Source organism: Opisthocomus hoazin, chromosome 1 (genome assembly GCF_030867145.1).
Source record: "Opisthocomus hoazin isolate bOpiHoa1 chromosome 1, bOpiHoa1.hap1, whole genome shotgun sequence".
NCBI lineage: Eukaryota > Metazoa > Chordata > Aves > Opisthocomiformes > Opisthocomidae > Opisthocomus > Opisthocomus hoazin.
In genome coordinates this window covers 22,830,401-22,848,264 of record NC_134414.1, presented here as the reverse complement: position 1 = coordinate 22,848,264, position 17,864 = coordinate 22,830,401, and the positions used below count along the sequence as shown (strand labels likewise).

Sequence of the window (17,864 nt, the reverse complement as noted above, 5' to 3'; positions counted from 1 at the left end):
ACAAATCTTGCACTATTTAGTAATTTTTTTTTCATTTACCTGCAGAGAATGATCACAGATAAAACAGGTGTATTATTCTCTATTAATTCAGCCTTCTAGAAAACACCGTCTTTGTCTACACAAGAGTACGAACCAGAGCGAACTTCTCTTTTACACCTCTTCACCATTATTACTTTATCAATGTAACACGTTAAATACAGATCCTGCCTACTGAAAGCAGATTGTTGCACATCAGCACATTAATGTTAGTGCTCTAGAGGAACCATTAAAAGCCATAACCTCTCAGACTACCAGCACTGAGGCAATCCATCGCCTGGCCTGGGTCCATCATATCAATAACCCATAATCAATGAATGTAAATATGCTGAACATGAACATAACAGCAATGTAAATGTGTTGAAAATGGTGTCAGTGTGCTGCTAATGGACATATACCATCTTCTTTATTGTGTGTGGATGCAAATTCTATTACAGTCATAGCATATGATTACTCTGGAAAAGCACTGGGATGTCTGGTACGGGGCCTAAAGGGTGTGCATGCCCAGTGCTGGGCGAGGGCCCACAGCTGTGAGATCTGGGGAATACTGCGGGAGCTATGGTTAAAGTGTCATTAAAAAAAAACAGTCCTAGAAGAATGTGACCCTCACCGCTGATCTTTATTTTGATTTATCCTTGCCAGTCCTCCCAGGATCTGGTAAGAACCTAACACCTCCCTGACCCTTTCCCATTTATGCCTCACAACCTGAAATATTTAACTATAACCCCTCCCTTTTTTTTTTTTTTAAGTATTTCAGTCATGTACATATCTTTCTAGTTTATTGTTACTGAAAACAGTCAAACTACATTGAAATGAATTTCAGTGAGGTTTTTCCTGTTCCTCTAATCTTTGAGAAGTCTATAAGTAATTACCTTACAAAGCAAATGAAAATTAAATAATAAAATTATACACCTACTAATGTTGCACTGAAATTGCACTACTAAAATGAGACTATATCAAAACATGAAATGCAAAGTTTCAAAATGTAACTGATGTATTTTCCAATTATATTCTTAAATAGTATAGTTGTAACGAAGAAAGATATGAATAGGTAAGACTACATGGACATGGAATTAATGTTATTGTAGGCATCTTACCTTTGAAATGCCTTACAGATCTTCCATTCCACTTTTAATGGTAGACAAACATTTCTGCATTTACTCTAAACATACACATGTATTTAAGACAGTACTCAGGCACCTGACAGTTCTCAGTTTATTAACCTCTCACTTCAAATAAATTATCAGTGATTTTAAACAAATGCAATTGCTACCTAACTTATTGTACTTACCCAACACCACATGTAAATAACCTTGTATGGTGGACATTATCTTTCACAATCTGGAAGGTCACACTCTCATTCTGAATGTGTCCATCTGATATAAGAAGAATGTTACGGTATCCTTGAGAAGGAAATAGCAGACTTAAGTAACGTAAGGTCTTCCATAAGTCAGTGTTTCCCAATGTCGCGGTAGCAGACTGAAAAGTAAAGTATTACAATTTAGTTTTAATTTATTTTTTTTTTCCTAAAATAGCATATAATGTATAATTTAACCTTTATTTCATTATATATGACTCCTGGTTTACAAATATAAATAATTAATTCTTAAGCTTTATTTCTTCCTCCTCTTTATAATTACTGTTAAAGACAGAGCTTAAGGTCCATCTAGTCCTGTATTTTCTCTGGCTTAGGCAAAAGGCATAGGCAAAACAGGTAAGAAAAATGGTCAGTTCTACTCCTATATTGTTTTCAGAGCTTGCAGTAATCAGTGGTTTGGGGACTTATTGAACTGGAGTTTTCATCCAGACTATTGCATCTAAAAGCTACTGAGAGCTCTTAATTTGCCTACTGCACTTCCTGAACTGAATTACAGTTTAGCCTCAACATCAAGCATGACAAAAAGTTCCACTACTTATTATGCATGGAAAGGACTGTTTGGTTTTTGCTTTATAACTGCTGATTGCTTGTTTTGCTGGGTGTCCTGTGATCCTTAAGAGGTGAGACACAGAAAGTAATCATCCCCCTATTCCTCTTTTCCTCTGTTTATCCTGGAAAAGAGATTACTGCGTAAGGATTCAACAGAGGTTAAAAAAAATGAGAACAAATCCTCTCCTTGTACAGCAGGTCTTCCATGCATCTGGCCACCTTTGGTTTTTGTCTCTCTAGCTCGTCTCTTTGAAGTGCAGTGACCAGAAGCGCATACAGTACTCAGGATGCCATAGCAATACAGATTTATGTAGCTAGGTAAGTGTTTACCTTCCTGACTGCTGCTGAACACTGGGCTACCATTTAAAAAGGACTATTCACATCCAAGACATCCATTGTGTTAGAATCTTATGCATTATCTAGCATCAAGGACCTTTAGTTACAGATGAGAAGCCTACTAACTTCTGGCACTGACAAGATACAGTACTAAGCAAAACCTGCTGTCCTAAGTAGGCTACATCTGATCTTTTGGCACCAAAAGCATCTTCCTTTTCACTGAAAGTCCTCTGGCCTAAGTGCTGCTTTCACTTACAAATTCTAGATTTCCAGAAGGAAGTCAATCATTTCCGCTCTTTCTGCTGTGAGCCAGCAATGAGAGGTATGAAACTCCAAAAGATAAATTTAGGGGGAAACATTGAAAAATGTCCTAACACTGATAGCTGCTCAGCTTCAAAATAACAACTTAAGTAATGACTTAAAACCAAACTGGAATTAATATTCAGATGTGGCTGTGCTTGTTACTAGGGAAAACAGACTAAACTACAGAAAAATCTTCGAAGCTGGCCTAAAGAAAAACAAAGAAAGAGGAAAAGTTGCATAACAGAGTTTTGCAATTATAAGCATCGCATACAAAGAAGCATTCTTTAGAATACAACCAAAGTGATTTACTTACTGTAATAAACTCCTTCTGTGATGCCAAATCATTTACAATGTTCATTGAACAAGAAGAAAATTCTGTGAAATCTGTGAATAAACATTGACATTAAGAGTATTAAAATATTAAGCATGTAGCAACAATATGGAAACACAAGTTTAAGTTTTATGACTGGAATATCACAGCAGAAATATTCCACACAGTTACACGTTCCTGGCTGCAGTTCAGTGTATTATGCTGGTTTGACAGTAATGACGTGCATAAAATTAAGCCATAGCAAGAAGGTGAAAGGTAGCTCTCACGTAAAAAGGTAATAGAGAAACTCACTTGTGCCAAATTTGACTATGTTCACTCTTTGTCTGAAACAAAATAGTTCCAAAGCACGTAAAGCAATCTGCTTTGCTTGGTGTAGAGCTGAACCTGCCATAGAATTCGAGCAATCTAATAAAATAATAATTTCACTGGACAGATGCACTTCTTCGTGTGCTGTTTCAAACTCCGGTTGGAATACAAGCATACAAGCCTACAGAGAGAGAAACAAAATCATCAGCACAGCGGACAAATACCATTTTATCAGAAATGTACCCAAGCACCTCCAATTTTCTTATTATGGAATGAGAGCAGAATATAGCCATATTTCAAAGTTTTAACAAATACATGTCATTTACTCTTAATGCCTGAAAAGTGCAACTTCCCTGTCATTTACCTATATCCCAGGTCTCACATGAAAAACTGAAAAAGGAATTTTGTGGTTTCATATTCCTATCTGATTCACTTTTCTGCAAACAACAATAGATTCTCTTCTACAAGTTAAAAAAAAAAAAAATCACAGAGATCACCTTTTACAATCACCGCCACCATCAGTTTGTGAGAAGCACTAGAACTAAAAAAATATGCAAATCAGAAGTGCACACTGTCCTTGCTATGAAGAGAGGTGCTATAAAAAACAAAGGTTTTCAAAAGCAGAACAATGAAATGCTTGAAAAAAGTGTTAGGGAAGGAAAGGTTTGCAGTTTGGAAACACAAATGGGAATCTCCTCCTTGCTCCTTTCCTTGAGGGTATACCAGTATTATTGCAATCATTAGAAAGAAATCCCTAAACTAATACATTTAAACTGAGCAACTATGATTAAAGGGAAGAAAAATAAAAGACATCATTGTCGGGAAGAAAACAATCTTATCTGTCATTTTACCTATTTTAATAAATTTCAACATTACATTGGCAGATTGGTAACACCAAGATTCTACATTTCACCTCTGCTGCACTGATTCTTACCTAAGGAAAAAAAAAATTTAAAAAAGAAACTGAAAATAACCAAAAGCGCCAGGGACTTCACAAAAAATGTGGGAGAAAGAAACAGCTTCTAATAACCTTGAATCCCACATTTTAAGATACACTTTTAAGTTTTAAATGTATTTCTCAGGCAAGGAGTTACTCCGGGTGAAGTTAAAAGAGGTTCCTTCCTTTCCTACCTAACCTTTTATTAATGTTTTCCAGCAGTGATAATGAGCTCTTCTGTGACTGGATTCTGGTTTTGGGTGATCCACAGTGCTAGAAGTATTAGCTATGTCTTTTTCATTTATTAGTGAAAAGATTCAAATGCTTTTGAGAACAATCACTGCAGCAGTAATAACTACAACAGAATGCAAAATCTCCTGGGAAGGCCAGATGCCTTAAAATAAACCACTGACAGAGTCTGTAAATATTTCTAAGCTGTAAATACAGCCCTACAAATTTAATGGTTTAAAATTCTGCTTAGTAGAAGTAGTAAAGCGATTGCATGACTCTGAAGCTACGTAGTCCCAGCCTCAGCCATGATTTATTTGTTCATTTCCACTGCTGCAAATGCAACATCTGTATCAAACACTGTGGTCACATTTCTATGAAATATAAATAGCAGCACAACAGTTAGAAAAAAGTGTTTTAACAGAAATGGTTGGACACTGTGTTGAGACATTTAGTTTCTTACAAGGCAAAGGACAAAACAAAAGCAGCAAGACTCTATGCAACTGAAAACTAATTTCTGGAGAATTCGCAGCTTAATAAAACAGATCAAATTGACCACTGCACATGGTGTGAAATTGCTCTTCATCTTTCACCCATCAAAACTAAATTATTCCTCTTTATTATGTTTTAGCATATTCAGTATTACCTCACGAACAGTGCAAGTTATGCAGTACCTCACTCATTTTGTTGGGATGCTTCTCTACCCACATTCGAGGTAGGTAGATCTGAGAAATCCAGATATCTAGAACAAAGCCACTAATGTCCAAGAAGCTGTTCTCCACAGTCTTAATTACAGCCTTGCAGTCTGTTTGCTAGAAAAAGGGAAAAATAGGCACTTAAATATTAATTTAATAACAATGCAGTGAATATTACTTACTTTGTAAGGACAGGGAATGACGACAGCATATTTAATAGGTAGTCCCAAGGGTTTTTGCCAAAAAGGTGATAGAAAGTTTACAAGGTACTGTTTCTATTTACATATTACATTCTTTAAAACAGCACTCACTTTCCTGAATGTATTTTTAGGTAAGAAGACAATCAAAACAGAAAAGCTTCAAGCGCAACAGAAATTTTCATCCAAGAGAAACAGAGGACCAAGCTGTCTGCCGAACGAACAGTGCACAAAGCCAGACAGACCTACCACAAGTGCTTTCTAGTATAAAAGTTCCATTTTAAATACACAGCAGAACTGCCAAGGCAGAGGCATAGCTACAGTGAAATTAATTTACCTTTATTTTAAGTTTATGTGTCCAACTACGTATGCGTTCAATACTAGATGGCATCTCAATAGACATATCCACAGAAAATCCACTAAACAAATAGAAAAGAAAAAGAAAAACCTGAACGGCACTCCAAGGAAGATGATGTATAATCTGCATGCCATGACATCTCTGTGAGAACAAGCTATGTTTCCTGTCCTTTTTAACTGTTTGGATGAAAGTGGAGAATACTGAACTACTTAGACAAATTTCTGTCCCTAGGATACCCAAAGAATAACCATGCTGATTCACTATGTGTATTCATAGTTTAAAAGGTTAGAAGAGATCAAGAGGTCATTTGACTTGATCTCCTCTATAGCACATGACAACATTTTAGCCAATTATCTCTTCATTTAACCTAATGTTTTATTTTCTAAAGCAAAGCTTCATAACAGGCAGTCAAACTGGATTTTAGTGAAGGCAAGTTCATCGTTGTCCCTGGCTCACTGCTCCAAACCTCACTGCTAAAACTTCATGTACTTTTTTCTTATTCAGCTTTAATTTCCAGTCTTTGCTCATTACTTTATTTCTGTAATGACATGAAAAAGCAATTTGATAGGTGCAATCCTACAAAACAAGATAAAAGGCACAAGATACCACACAACATCATGGAATCACCTCTCAGTCTGCAGAGAGAGGTCAATGTGTGTGGCCTTGAGGCTGTTTTTTTTGTTGTTGTTGGGTTTGAGGTTTTTTTATGTTTTGGTTTGCTCTTCATTTTTTTTAAGGCCTCCAGACTGGTATTTTGCCAATTTCAGTCTCACCTGACAAAGTAAAATACTCTTCTGTCTTCACTACTTATGGGTTTGTATATTTTAGGACTGCATTAGCCATTTTTGACACAATATCACAATAGTTGTTCATTCCAGGTTGTTGACTCACTGGGTGCACAACAAACCCTGGGTTATAGGTAGTTGCTGTAGTCCAGGATGTAATCTCCCAAAAAGTAGATGCGTAGGGCTGCAATCATTTCATCTATGTGCAGCCTTGCATGTGTCAGTCTTACAGCACTTTTGTTACATGGGCCCATTTTAATAAATGTCCTTGACTATTCCAAGTCCTAACCTCAATTATTATTAATGTACCATGAATCTGTGTATATTCTGCATATCATATGAGCAATTATTTTCTATTTACAGCCGTATCTCCATTATACTTATGACGCTTATGGATAAAACATGCAATACATATGCACAGCCCGAAAGGATCTGCAGAGAGAACCAGCCTGCAGCTAGAAAATCTTATTATGTTATGTATATAGTATTGGCAAATTTGCAGCTAACTTGGACATCTTTGTACCGTTCCCTCTAGAACCTCAAGCTGGAAAGACATAGAGATACCTGATTTCCATCCTCACGCAATAACTATTCTTAAGTGTTTCCCAATTTTCAGTCATATTTTCTACTTGAATATTCCCTTAACATTAGAAATTAAACTGTATTATTTAAAATACTTTTTCTACAACTGGATGTGTAGAGGTCAAGGTGTTCAAGTGTTCAAGGCCAGGTTGGACGGGGCTTTCAGCAACCTGGTCTAGTGAAAGATGTCCCTGCCAATGGCAGGGAGGTTGGACTAGGTGATCTTTAAAGGTCTCTTCCAACCAAAAACATTCTATGAGTGTATGATTCTACAATGTGTATGAACTTGTTAACTTATTCGTGATATATGGCAGAAATAGCATCAAATCTTTAGCCAATCAGTACAGTATTTTCACTAACCAGTACTAATTGTACTGAATAAAAGCAAGTTAATAATAGGAAACACTATTTCAAGATTAAATATAACTTTAAAAAATATAACTTTTTAAAAAAGCACTTTTCATGGTTTTCAATATGGAAATATGAATAGCATTAAGTTTTGACACATTTACTGCTACTATTACCTGCACTGCTTGTTATTCTGGTTGAGAAAAGCCATATGCAGAAATGTTACTGGGAATAAAATTATAATATTCAGTTTCCAAGAAGTCTTACTTCACCAGCAACATCACAGTTTCAGACAATTGAAAAGTTTTATTTAAAATGCAAATGCAAAAAAAGGTTAAGTGCAGCGATACTGAAAAAAAATGAAGATCGTGGTCTCATTAAATTTTGTGACTTGGGAATTTATATATAATCCTTAATAACAGAAATGTTTGTGAATCAAAAGGAAGTATTTAGTGAAGAAAAAGAAGGTAAGAATTAAAAGTTATTCCCCTATGACGTTACCTATCTAAGGATAACAACAGATTAGAGTGAAAGATGAAATTAAACTTGATAATGCAACTTACCATCAAATATTCCATATAAATAGAAAAATTTTAAATTAAATGTTTTAACTTAATCTTTTAAGGTACTAATAAAATAAAGCAGGTAACAATATTAATGAAAGCAACTTACTTCTTCTGTGGTTTTAGTTGTTTAACGCAAACCTTTTTTATTGTATCCTACAAAGAAAAAAAAATATTTTAACTGCACTAGTTATGAAATATTTGTATGCCATTCCTGACACTTTTATCACCCTGGAGCTCATTTGTCTTATTGTATCACTAAGTTGGGATTGCATGGAACCGTCTTTACTTCACTTGATCATATAGCTTTGTTATCTGAGCATCACAGCAGCTAAAATTCAGATGAATCCGCACAGGTTTCTCTCCCAAGGACACAGTGAACTTCAGAACACAGTGTAATACAGCTCTGAAGCAGAAGGCGTGATTGTTGAACAGTCAGACACATGATACAGCTATACAATCTCACAGGGACCAGGACTGCAAGGACCACCTCTAGCTCTTTGCCAGCATTTAAACACAGAGATGACCTCCCCTCCAACATGGAGAATTCAGGAGCCATCAAGGGCATCCAAACACACAGATGGGCAATGTTGTCCCTGAAGCAGAGAAGGATAATAGCTGAGTGTTCAGCAGGCACTCGGCTGCTATTTCATGATGGAGATAATACAACATCCTTGCAAGCCAAAGGCGGAACAGCAGCACAGAAACAGCACATAAACTATGAGATCTAACATGTGACAAGTCAAGTCAGCTTTCTAAGTCCGGCAGGAGCAAATACATCCTGAGATAGTTAGAGCCATCTACCAATCACAGCATTCCTAAGTTTGTGTTCACATTGCTGACAAGAACGGTTAGAAACAATTATCTTCTAACAAAAGAGAAGACATGAAAACAATCATAAACTTACTGAAGCCTCTTGAGATACTACAGTCCCCTAGGCGCAGAACTTTTGCTTCAAAACAAGGAGATTTTAAAATTCTATTTTAACAAACCTGCGTGTTTTCATTTAATGCTTTCTCCTGTTGCCATGGTGACACAGAAGCAGGCATATGAAAGGTGATACAACCATGCTGAAAACTCAGTTCAGCGATATAGGTGATTTTGATCAGAACTGTAGAATTTGGAGGTAAGTTTCCAACACTTATTACAAAGATATCCTAAAAAACAAAAAATACAAACTAGCCAAATGACATCATTAAAGCCTATGTTTTCCAAAACAATAATTTAATTGATGTTTAGGCACACTGAAACTAAATGCTAACACAGAAACTACTATTTGGTTTTGGCGAAGTGTAAGGAAAAATAGGACTATAATATGAAATGTCAAACTTTCTATAATTCCTTAATTTCTGACAAAAAACGATGAGTTGTAACTGAATAAATCAATCTTTACAAAAAAAAGGAAACCACTTGAAAGACAAATATTTGTTTTATGTAAGCCACAGCACATGTTTAAAGAAACAATAGTTATTTTTAAAAATCATCAAATTTACGGTCCAAGTAAGTTTTAGTAAAAAGGAGCTTCCCAACAAAGACATGATTCATCAAACGATCTGTAATGGGAGAAATGCAAAATTTTCAAGTAGATACTAAACCACAATATTCAACATACCGGTGCATCTTGGTCCATTAGATAAGCTCCATCACCCTGACTGATAGCTTTCCGATATTCCCTATGCGCTTGTTTCTTTTCTTTAACCTATGAAAGATTGTTCCAAAATAAGTCATTTCATCTCTACAGACAGAAAAGCTTAACGAACATTCTCTTAAATGACATGATCACCTTGAAATCTAGTCAAGTGGTAACAACAAAGGACATGAAAGAAATCAAAATTAGTGTTGCACATCTTCATTGCTAATTAAGTGCTTTCAGATCTTGAGATTGAAGGAGCTGCACCAAAGGCAAAGTACAATAAGATTTTACCTCTCCAATGACGTGTTTTCCATTGATAAAAGCTTCAAATCCACAAACAGCAGCTTTATCATCCAAAGGAAAGACATATGTAGCTTCAATTGGTTTACTGTTTTGATTGGTGTAGGTCTGAAATATTACTACCTGAAATGAGTATTTTTTGTGTTAACTGTAATGTTAAAATGTGATTAAAACATCAGTACTTTAAGTGTAACAGCATAACTGCTCTGCGCTGCAAAACGTCAATAGGTACGCCACAACTGGGACTTCTATTTGTACCGTAGAAATTAAGGTATAACATTCATCATTGGTTGACAAATAGTATCTCCAGAAGCATGCAAGGAGCTGAATAACTTTTAATCTCTAAATCATTAATCAAATCTCTTCCAGAAGAAGAGTAAACTGTGACCTTGTAAAGGTTATCTGATATACTGGCAGAGTTGGAGCTGTCAAGCTACTGCCTACAAAAGAAGTAACCACTGCAGTGTGTCTGTAATAGCTTAAAGCTAGTAAGGACTAAACAACAAGGAAGAGTAAACCTCCACAAAAAAATTGGTCTATTTTTACTATATACTAAAAGGGATGTTTGGAAGAGCCTGTTGCTTTTAACTGTATAGTATCCATCTTCTAATGACAGAATTTCTGTCTCTGAGGTAGCAGATTGCACCTGAATTTCTTCTTGCATCTGCTCTCCTGTTTACTTCCCATGTAAAGATTCGTAATCTTAGCTAAGTGATACAAGGGATTGATTGCGCATATGTAATCCTTTAGACATAAACTGTTGACCAAGTCTGGGACTAAGTCTGGATCCAGTGGCACCAAGACTCCTCTCTGAGAAGGAGTTTAGAATGCAAGAGGGTCCTCTCTGAACCTCAAGACTCAACGGGAGAGTCTCCCCAACAATTTTGTCTGACCCTGTCCTCTATGCAGTAAATAATCAAGTGTACCTTGCCATCAAATCTTGGTAAACCACTGTTGCATTTACCACTGAACTTTGATAACTCACTGTCTTATATCAATAAAATACATTGGTGCTTCTCTCGCATGAGTGAAGTCCGCCACTCTTTCTGCGACACTTAGCTAACTTTTATTAGCTGATTTTCAGGTTAGAATAGCAAGTTCTTTTGCATTCACTGACATTTTACTTTTGACAGCTAATTTAGGTTGTCCAAAACCAAAACACAAAACCACTTCCACAAACCTTTAATCATCCTAGGTATTTCTCACTGGTTTTTAATTCAGCTGGCAAGCAGGTCACCAAGAAGGTCGTTTAAAGGGAACAGAATGCGTACACTACTGCACAAAGTTTCTCTACAATAGTGACTTAATTACATATAGGCAGAAAACAAACTTAAAAATAAAGCCAAGCCTTTCAGTGTCCACAGAGCTTTTGGCATTTGTTTGACTATACATGTCTAAGGATAAAAACCTGTTTCCGCTCAGTTTCAGGACTTTCCTTCACTGAGAGACTGAATTGACTTTTTTTTTTCCAATTAACTGCACACTAAATAGCATTTTTGACGTAGGGCAGAAAGACTTAGGTCATGATATAGGACTAAAACACTGTTTAACAAACAGATTAATTTTTCAGGGCTAAGTTACGGAAAAGGACAATAAATAGCATACTCTACCTGTGCTACAAAGTCTATTATCCTCCCCTTGATATAAACACCTTCCAGAGGGACAGGATTTCCCAGTCTGTCCTGAAGACCAGTTTTTACAGGATTCAAAAGATTTGCACTTGGTAATGCATAGCCTAAACAAAGAGTTTACAAAAGATTAAAAAGATATTTTTTGAAATATACCTTGGGGAAAGAAAATTAATCCTGTATCAATGGCCCATGTTTATTTACGCAATTCATAACACAAGAGTAACACTCAGTTTCCGTTATGAATACTTGAGTTGTATTGCTGAGCTGTAGGCTGTCTGTCTAAGGGATCATGAGTTCATGATAGTTCTTTAAGGTCTTACAAGGTCTTTGTTTAGAACCTTGCATTTGAATTATTTAAAGACCATCTGATCATTTATGCACACAAGTGCTTCCTGTGCTTCTCCAGAAACACACTGTGCAAGAGGAGTTGCAACTGCTGCTGGTAATTATGTCTATAAGAAATCTGTTGAACAGATGCTACACAGATGCCGCATGGTAATCACTAATTTGGTAACCTCCGCAAATACACTACAAATTATTTTTTATTACGTTATCTTCACACAAGTTCTCTAAAAAGGGTTCTGATAAGTATTTAGGAAACTCTGGAAGCAAGTCAATATACAAACAGAAAACATTTCTTACTCTCATGCTGTAAATTACATTGTGACTTTGGCTTATTGTTATCTTGCTCCGGTTCCGCCCCAACTGCAGGCTGAAATCGTTTTATTTCATCTTCAGCAAGGCAAAACTTAACAACATATCTGATTTTAACCTGACAGGTGCTATATACAACAAATTCATCATCCTGTTAAAAACAGAGAAAGGTATTTTATAATAAAAACAAAGCTGCAGATAATACCTAAAACAATGCAAATTGATTAAGAGGTGAACCTAAATGACACATGATTTTTGAAACATAATATCTGACAGCTTTTATTTTCACTCCCCTAATCTCTCTGTATAACCACCACTTGCATTTCTTATCTTCTCACTTTGTATTCTCCATACACCTTGTATTTCCTCTCATCCATAAAGAACAATCATTCCTCAGAGTATCTAAGAACAAAAGAAGTAAAAAACCAACGGACATCTAGAGAGCAACTGTATCTGTTAGCATGCCACTACAGCTATCATACCTGCTTTAGAGTACCAACCTATAAAGAGAGGGATTTTTTATTAGCTGGATTTATTTACCAAACAATGAAACTTCCATGGCAGTGATTTCTTATTTCATACAAAGTAGAATATAGCTTCCAAATAACAATTTAAGTATCACAGACCAGATAAATATACGACTCAGAATAAAATATAATATTTACATCTTATCTTTTAAGTATCATTTTCTTGCAATAATTCTTTACAAATAGCAATTCAGAGGCTTAGAGGCTTTATATGCACTTTACAGGCTGCAAGACAGACAAAAGTGATTTTATGCATTACTCTCTACTGATTTAGTGTCTGAATCGAAATGCCAGTTACATTCATTCTGTTATATATCAGTGTTACAATAAATGCAAAATCTGGTGCCTTTTCAAGAGTGCAGTACTGCAGGATCAGTACCTCAAAGTCTGAAGAGACATCTGCTGTTTTACGGACTCCATGCACACTGTCATAACCTGATGGTGCATTATTTAATGAATAATCTCGTTCATACAAATCTAAGCAGTATCCAAGTGCCACATCACAAACTGCCAGGAGCCGGGTTCCATCCATTTCACTGGGTGAAGAATACTTAATACTGGCACTATATGTAAAGAAAGATCATACACATTTTATTAAAAATTATATTAATGTAAACATCATAGGAGTTTAAGGACACACAAGTACTTCTGAACAGATGGACAGGAATAAACTTTATAATTAAATTATATTTACTTCATTTGAACAGTAAAAAGAATACACATACAAAGGATAAAGTAAAGAGATATTGTCATTATTCAGACCTAACAGAATCACTGAAGTAAATGCCACTGCCCAGATTTCCAATGTCAGTTCTTTCCAGGCCATGATCTTCAACAACCACTTTTGGCATCAGAAGTCCTCTAGAGAAAAAGAAGGTCACACAATGAATGAAGTACAAAATACTTTTGCATCTAGCATGTGTGCTAATACACATGGTGCAATTACGAACCACAGAGGATTAAAACAAAATACACTTTACAGAAACCATCCATAAACACTCAAGGAAAATAAAGTCTATTCATAAAACAATGAATCCCAAAGTCATATTAATTACAAAGACACTGATTACATAAGCAATAAAGACTGTTCACTTTTCTTCATTTAGCACAAAACCAACACATTTTCCAGATTACTTGCCAAACATTCGAATAATTTTCTGGTTATTAGATGAGTAGTTCTACATTTTCAGCAACCGTGCTGTATTTAATTTCAAAAAAGCTCTACAAAATTTTTGTATCTAAGAAAAATAAAGTATGAATTTTAAAGGTAGAATGCTGGGGAATGGATACTTGGAAACTTTTCCAGTGTTTGATTTGCAAACCTATGAAGTGTAGAGCTACCATCTTTAGACTGTTTATGAGACATCTGATTTACTACTGATTGATGCCTACGGAAAATATTTTATATATAAAGAATGTAAAAAGACACAATACTTATTTAAGTTCAACAGTTTCATAACTTACAATTAAAATCTTCACTATGAGGAAAACAGAATGCTAGTATGACTTTTGAGGTGTTTAAATTCAAACGGTGTTATGTATCAGATACGTTTTTTAAAATATCCTTCAATTTTCAGTGGCTGGTATTCACTGCATACACACTGTGATGAGGATTTAAACATGTCAGGCTACTAGGGGTTATATTATTTTACCATTATTACCATGCTTGAGTGCAGCCAGGATATTCAATCACAGAACCAGATATTCTGTTATTCCAGGAAATTATCTAAATATATGCCAAATAAAATAGTCATGGGGAAATAATGTATAGAAGTGAAAGGAGGACATCGTCAATGCAATTCTTTCCTAAAACAGAATTAATTTTCCACACAGCCATTGCTGTCTTGCTCTCTCAATTTTGTCATCTTTCATCTGGATTTAAACCACACTCCTCACCATCATATCCAAATAGTTGCATCTCAATTCTAATCTACTATGAGAGTAATTAAATTTATCATTACAAAAGACTGATTTTCCTTCCAGAGGTCTGTAGAAGTATACGGATGTTCATATAAATGATAACCATAAAAACTAGGTTAAATATAATGCAGAAGCACTTCATAAAAAAATTAAAAGTAAAAATATATTTAAGAATATAGGTAAGCCGGACTAAATGTCACAAAAACGGAATGTAAATTTTTACCTTGAAAGAATTCCCATGAAGTTGCGCACAGATGATGCATGGAATAGAGATCGAATGTTGCCAAGACTGCTCACAAATTCTGCTGTTTCACTTCTTCTGCCAACCCTAAACACTTGTAAAATTCTCACTGGACAGTCACTGCAAGAAATTTTAAATCATCTTTCAGATCTCTTGCATTAGAAAGTGCTTTTAAGATCAATACACTGCTAAAAGAGAAAGTCTTATTCTGAATCTCAAAGTAATGTTCAACTTTTTTTTTAGCAATTTGGGTGGCAATTATTAAAGAAAATAATATAAGAGAACAATCATCACAGACACTAAAAACTTAATGACTAAGTTCAAGACCTGTTCAGACATTTAGGGAGAAACCGAAACTGTGTTTTCACACTTAAAAGTCATATGAACTTACCTTATTTGACATTTCAAGATCTAAATTCAAAGACGTGACACACAAAGCCCCATATAACTCTAACTAGCTCAGAGTCTGTAAGTATATCAATTACTGCCAGCAAATTTATCTTGTACTAAAAATTCTTTTGCAGAGAATACTCAGAGACCTCACTGTCTTGGCTCAACTACAAACATCTTAGCATCACAGTTTAGGCTGTCTCGAAGTAGTAACTCCCAATTAATAAAGACTTCCCAACTAAGAAATACACTTGAGAGGACGAAAACTTGGGTTTCAATCACACCTCCATCAGGATTTATGCATTTTACATGGAGTAAAATTTACTGGACAGGGCTGTCATGAAGATTCGTGTCCTTCCCTTCCTGTGATGACACTAAACAAAAGATTCAGATTCTCTCTTTATTTCTTCTTACCTTTATCTTTGCCAGCTGAATGCTCTACTTAACTATTGTGTAAAGGTCTGAGTGGAGAACAGTGTGCTCACCAGCTTCCCTCTGCTTAAGCAGTCTGCTGTGTATGCAGGCTCAGAATATACTTCCTCAGACGACAGACTCTGGACTAAGGACTGAGTTGCTTAATAGTGGAAAGATAGTGATACCCTATGAAATACCCAGAAGATAATTTTAGGATTCTAGGATTCCTAACTGTCACACAGTGAGGAACCTCTGGATTTACAAAGCAACTGAGAAGAGGACTTAAGGATCACCATTTTACATTTAGATACTGAAAGCAGGTAATACCTGGAAAGTAAAACCAAAAAGACCCATTTACAAACCAAACACACTTTCAGGATTCAATAAGTTTCAGTCAAGTTTTGAGTTCCTAAATGCTAAAATAATATCGGTACATAGGACCTAGCCTCTTCCGTAATTTTGAACACTTTACTCAAACTGTGTGGTTTCTTTTGTTGAGGACTAGAGATATATTATGTCCTAATTTACGAAGTTGCTATATGAACTTTTTTATATGAAGGGTTTTTTTGGTTTGTTTTTTTTTTTTTTAAGAACCTTACTTGGACCCTGACCCTTCAGCATGCTTCTACTGCAGTTGAAGTTTTTTAAAATTGTTTTTAGATTAAAAACTAAGATTGCAAATGCAGAGACTGAAAGGGGCTAAATATGCTCCAGTTCTTGCAATGTCATTATGCTTATCTATTGTGTAAGAGTAAAGACAGAGTCTTTGGGGAAAACCCTGTGCTTATAATTAGTTAGTTTATGACTTATATTATAGGCCCTAACATAGACAACTGCTGTCTACAAAGAGCAGTCCTGTGGGTTCACATAATAGCAAATTCCCCAAAACTTTACTCAATTGTTTCTATCATAAAGAACTGTAAGGTGGAATTGAGTTACATAAACTACTGTTCTATGAATTTTAAATGACTTAAAAATTTAGATAAAATGCCAAGTGAAAGTCAACTACTGAACTTCGCTGCAGACAAACAGAAGTTCACGTGTTCCTGGCACAGTGCTCCCTACATACTTGAGCAATATATAGGTTATGGCAAATATGTCAGCTCTGCAATCCTATTAGTGCAATCAACACTGCACAGTAACAGAACCTGACAATTCAGTCCTCTTTAGAGGTATTCTGTGCACTATACCTTGAATATTACTGAAATAATTGTGTAACTACTAAACACTCACTTGTAATTGTTTTTTAACACTTGTTGTTTAACATTGAGAAATTCATGACTCGTTGAATCAACAGCTTCAATCTTGCACCTCAGGGCCCGGTATTTGGCCAAAGACGATGGGTTTCGGCTTGACATATTTGTTTCATGTATATTAAGCATGTCTCTGATTAGCTAGAAAATACAGACAAAAATTTATGAATACTTGATACATTTTAATTAAGCAAACATGCAAACCAGACTAATTATATAAAGTTACAGTGTAGTAACAATGAAATGGAATACTTCAAAGATCACTTCCACTTGTTAGATACAGTTTGGAACAAGAGCAAACAGCTCTAGCATGCCATGAAAACAATTCAGAAGACAAACATATTTGAGAAATAGCATTAAACTGCTACTGTACAACTCCAAGCTTTGGACGGAGTCTGCTCATAACAACTCCACAAACCAGTATTTGTGCTTGGTTACCATTTTGATTTTGCTTATGAGGTGATCCTTACTTGTTAAAATCCATCACATTGTCCCTGACTTCAGTATCCAGCTAGGGCAGTAGCACAAGGCACCCGTGTAAGTTTCTCAGAGCAGGAGAAAGAAGGACATCTAACTTCAAAAAAGATTGTACAGTTCACTAAGCTGTGGGAAAGCGTTATGAGCCATAGGAATTTTTTGTTATATCAGAAATATGAAAAGGTTTTAATTATCAAAAGATTTCCAGATTTAAAGGCACTATTAACACTTCTCCATTTAGAAGAGTAAGGAGCCTCCTTACCTCTCCCCTCCCTTTATATTTTATATCTTACAGAAGACTGACTTCTGGATATCCTTTGCCAGTGCAAAGAGCTATCTCTAGCAGAATCCAGGAAATTTACATTACAATCGCAATACAAGGAGGAAATTTGAGTTTTCTCTGTAGTTACAAGAGTGATATAGCTGTCAGACCCCTGACTGCTTCTCACCTCTCCAGAGGGCCTGGCTGCTTGGGCTCAGGGCCAGCTTTGG

The 17,864-nt window shown here is 35.6% G+C and overlaps 1 protein-coding gene across 2 annotated transcripts in view; it reads right to left on the bottom strand.

Annotated features, from left to right (window-relative positions):
* PARP4 (poly(ADP-ribose) polymerase family member 4) overlaps nt 1-17,864 on the bottom strand; it is a 54,643-nt gene that overhangs the window by 17,867 nt on the left and 18,912 nt on the right. For both annotated transcript variants that reach the window (XM_075418717.1, XM_075418707.1), the window contains 15 exons: nt 16,876-17,036; nt 14,821-14,958; nt 13,440-13,538; nt 13,057-13,240; nt 12,139-12,301; nt 11,476-11,600; nt 9,857-9,988; nt 9,545-9,631; nt 8,925-9,089; nt 8,042-8,088; nt 5,634-5,715; nt 5,079-5,216; nt 3,225-3,420; nt 2,916-2,986; nt 1,328-1,515 (listed from right to left, as the gene is read on the bottom strand). In XM_075418717.1, coding sequence (XP_075274832.1) covers nt 1,328-1,515; nt 2,916-2,986; nt 3,225-3,420; nt 5,079-5,216; nt 5,634-5,715; nt 8,042-8,088; nt 8,925-9,089; nt 9,545-9,631; nt 9,857-9,988; nt 11,476-11,600; nt 12,139-12,301; nt 13,057-13,240; nt 13,440-13,538; nt 14,821-14,958; nt 16,876-17,036 — 1,976 coding nt within the window. The remainder of the gene's footprint in view (nt 1-1,327; nt 1,516-2,915; nt 2,987-3,224; nt 3,421-5,078; nt 5,217-5,633; nt 5,716-8,041; nt 8,089-8,924; nt 9,090-9,544; nt 9,632-9,856; nt 9,989-11,475; nt 11,601-12,138; nt 12,302-13,056; nt 13,241-13,439; nt 13,539-14,820; nt 14,959-16,875; nt 17,037-17,864) is intronic.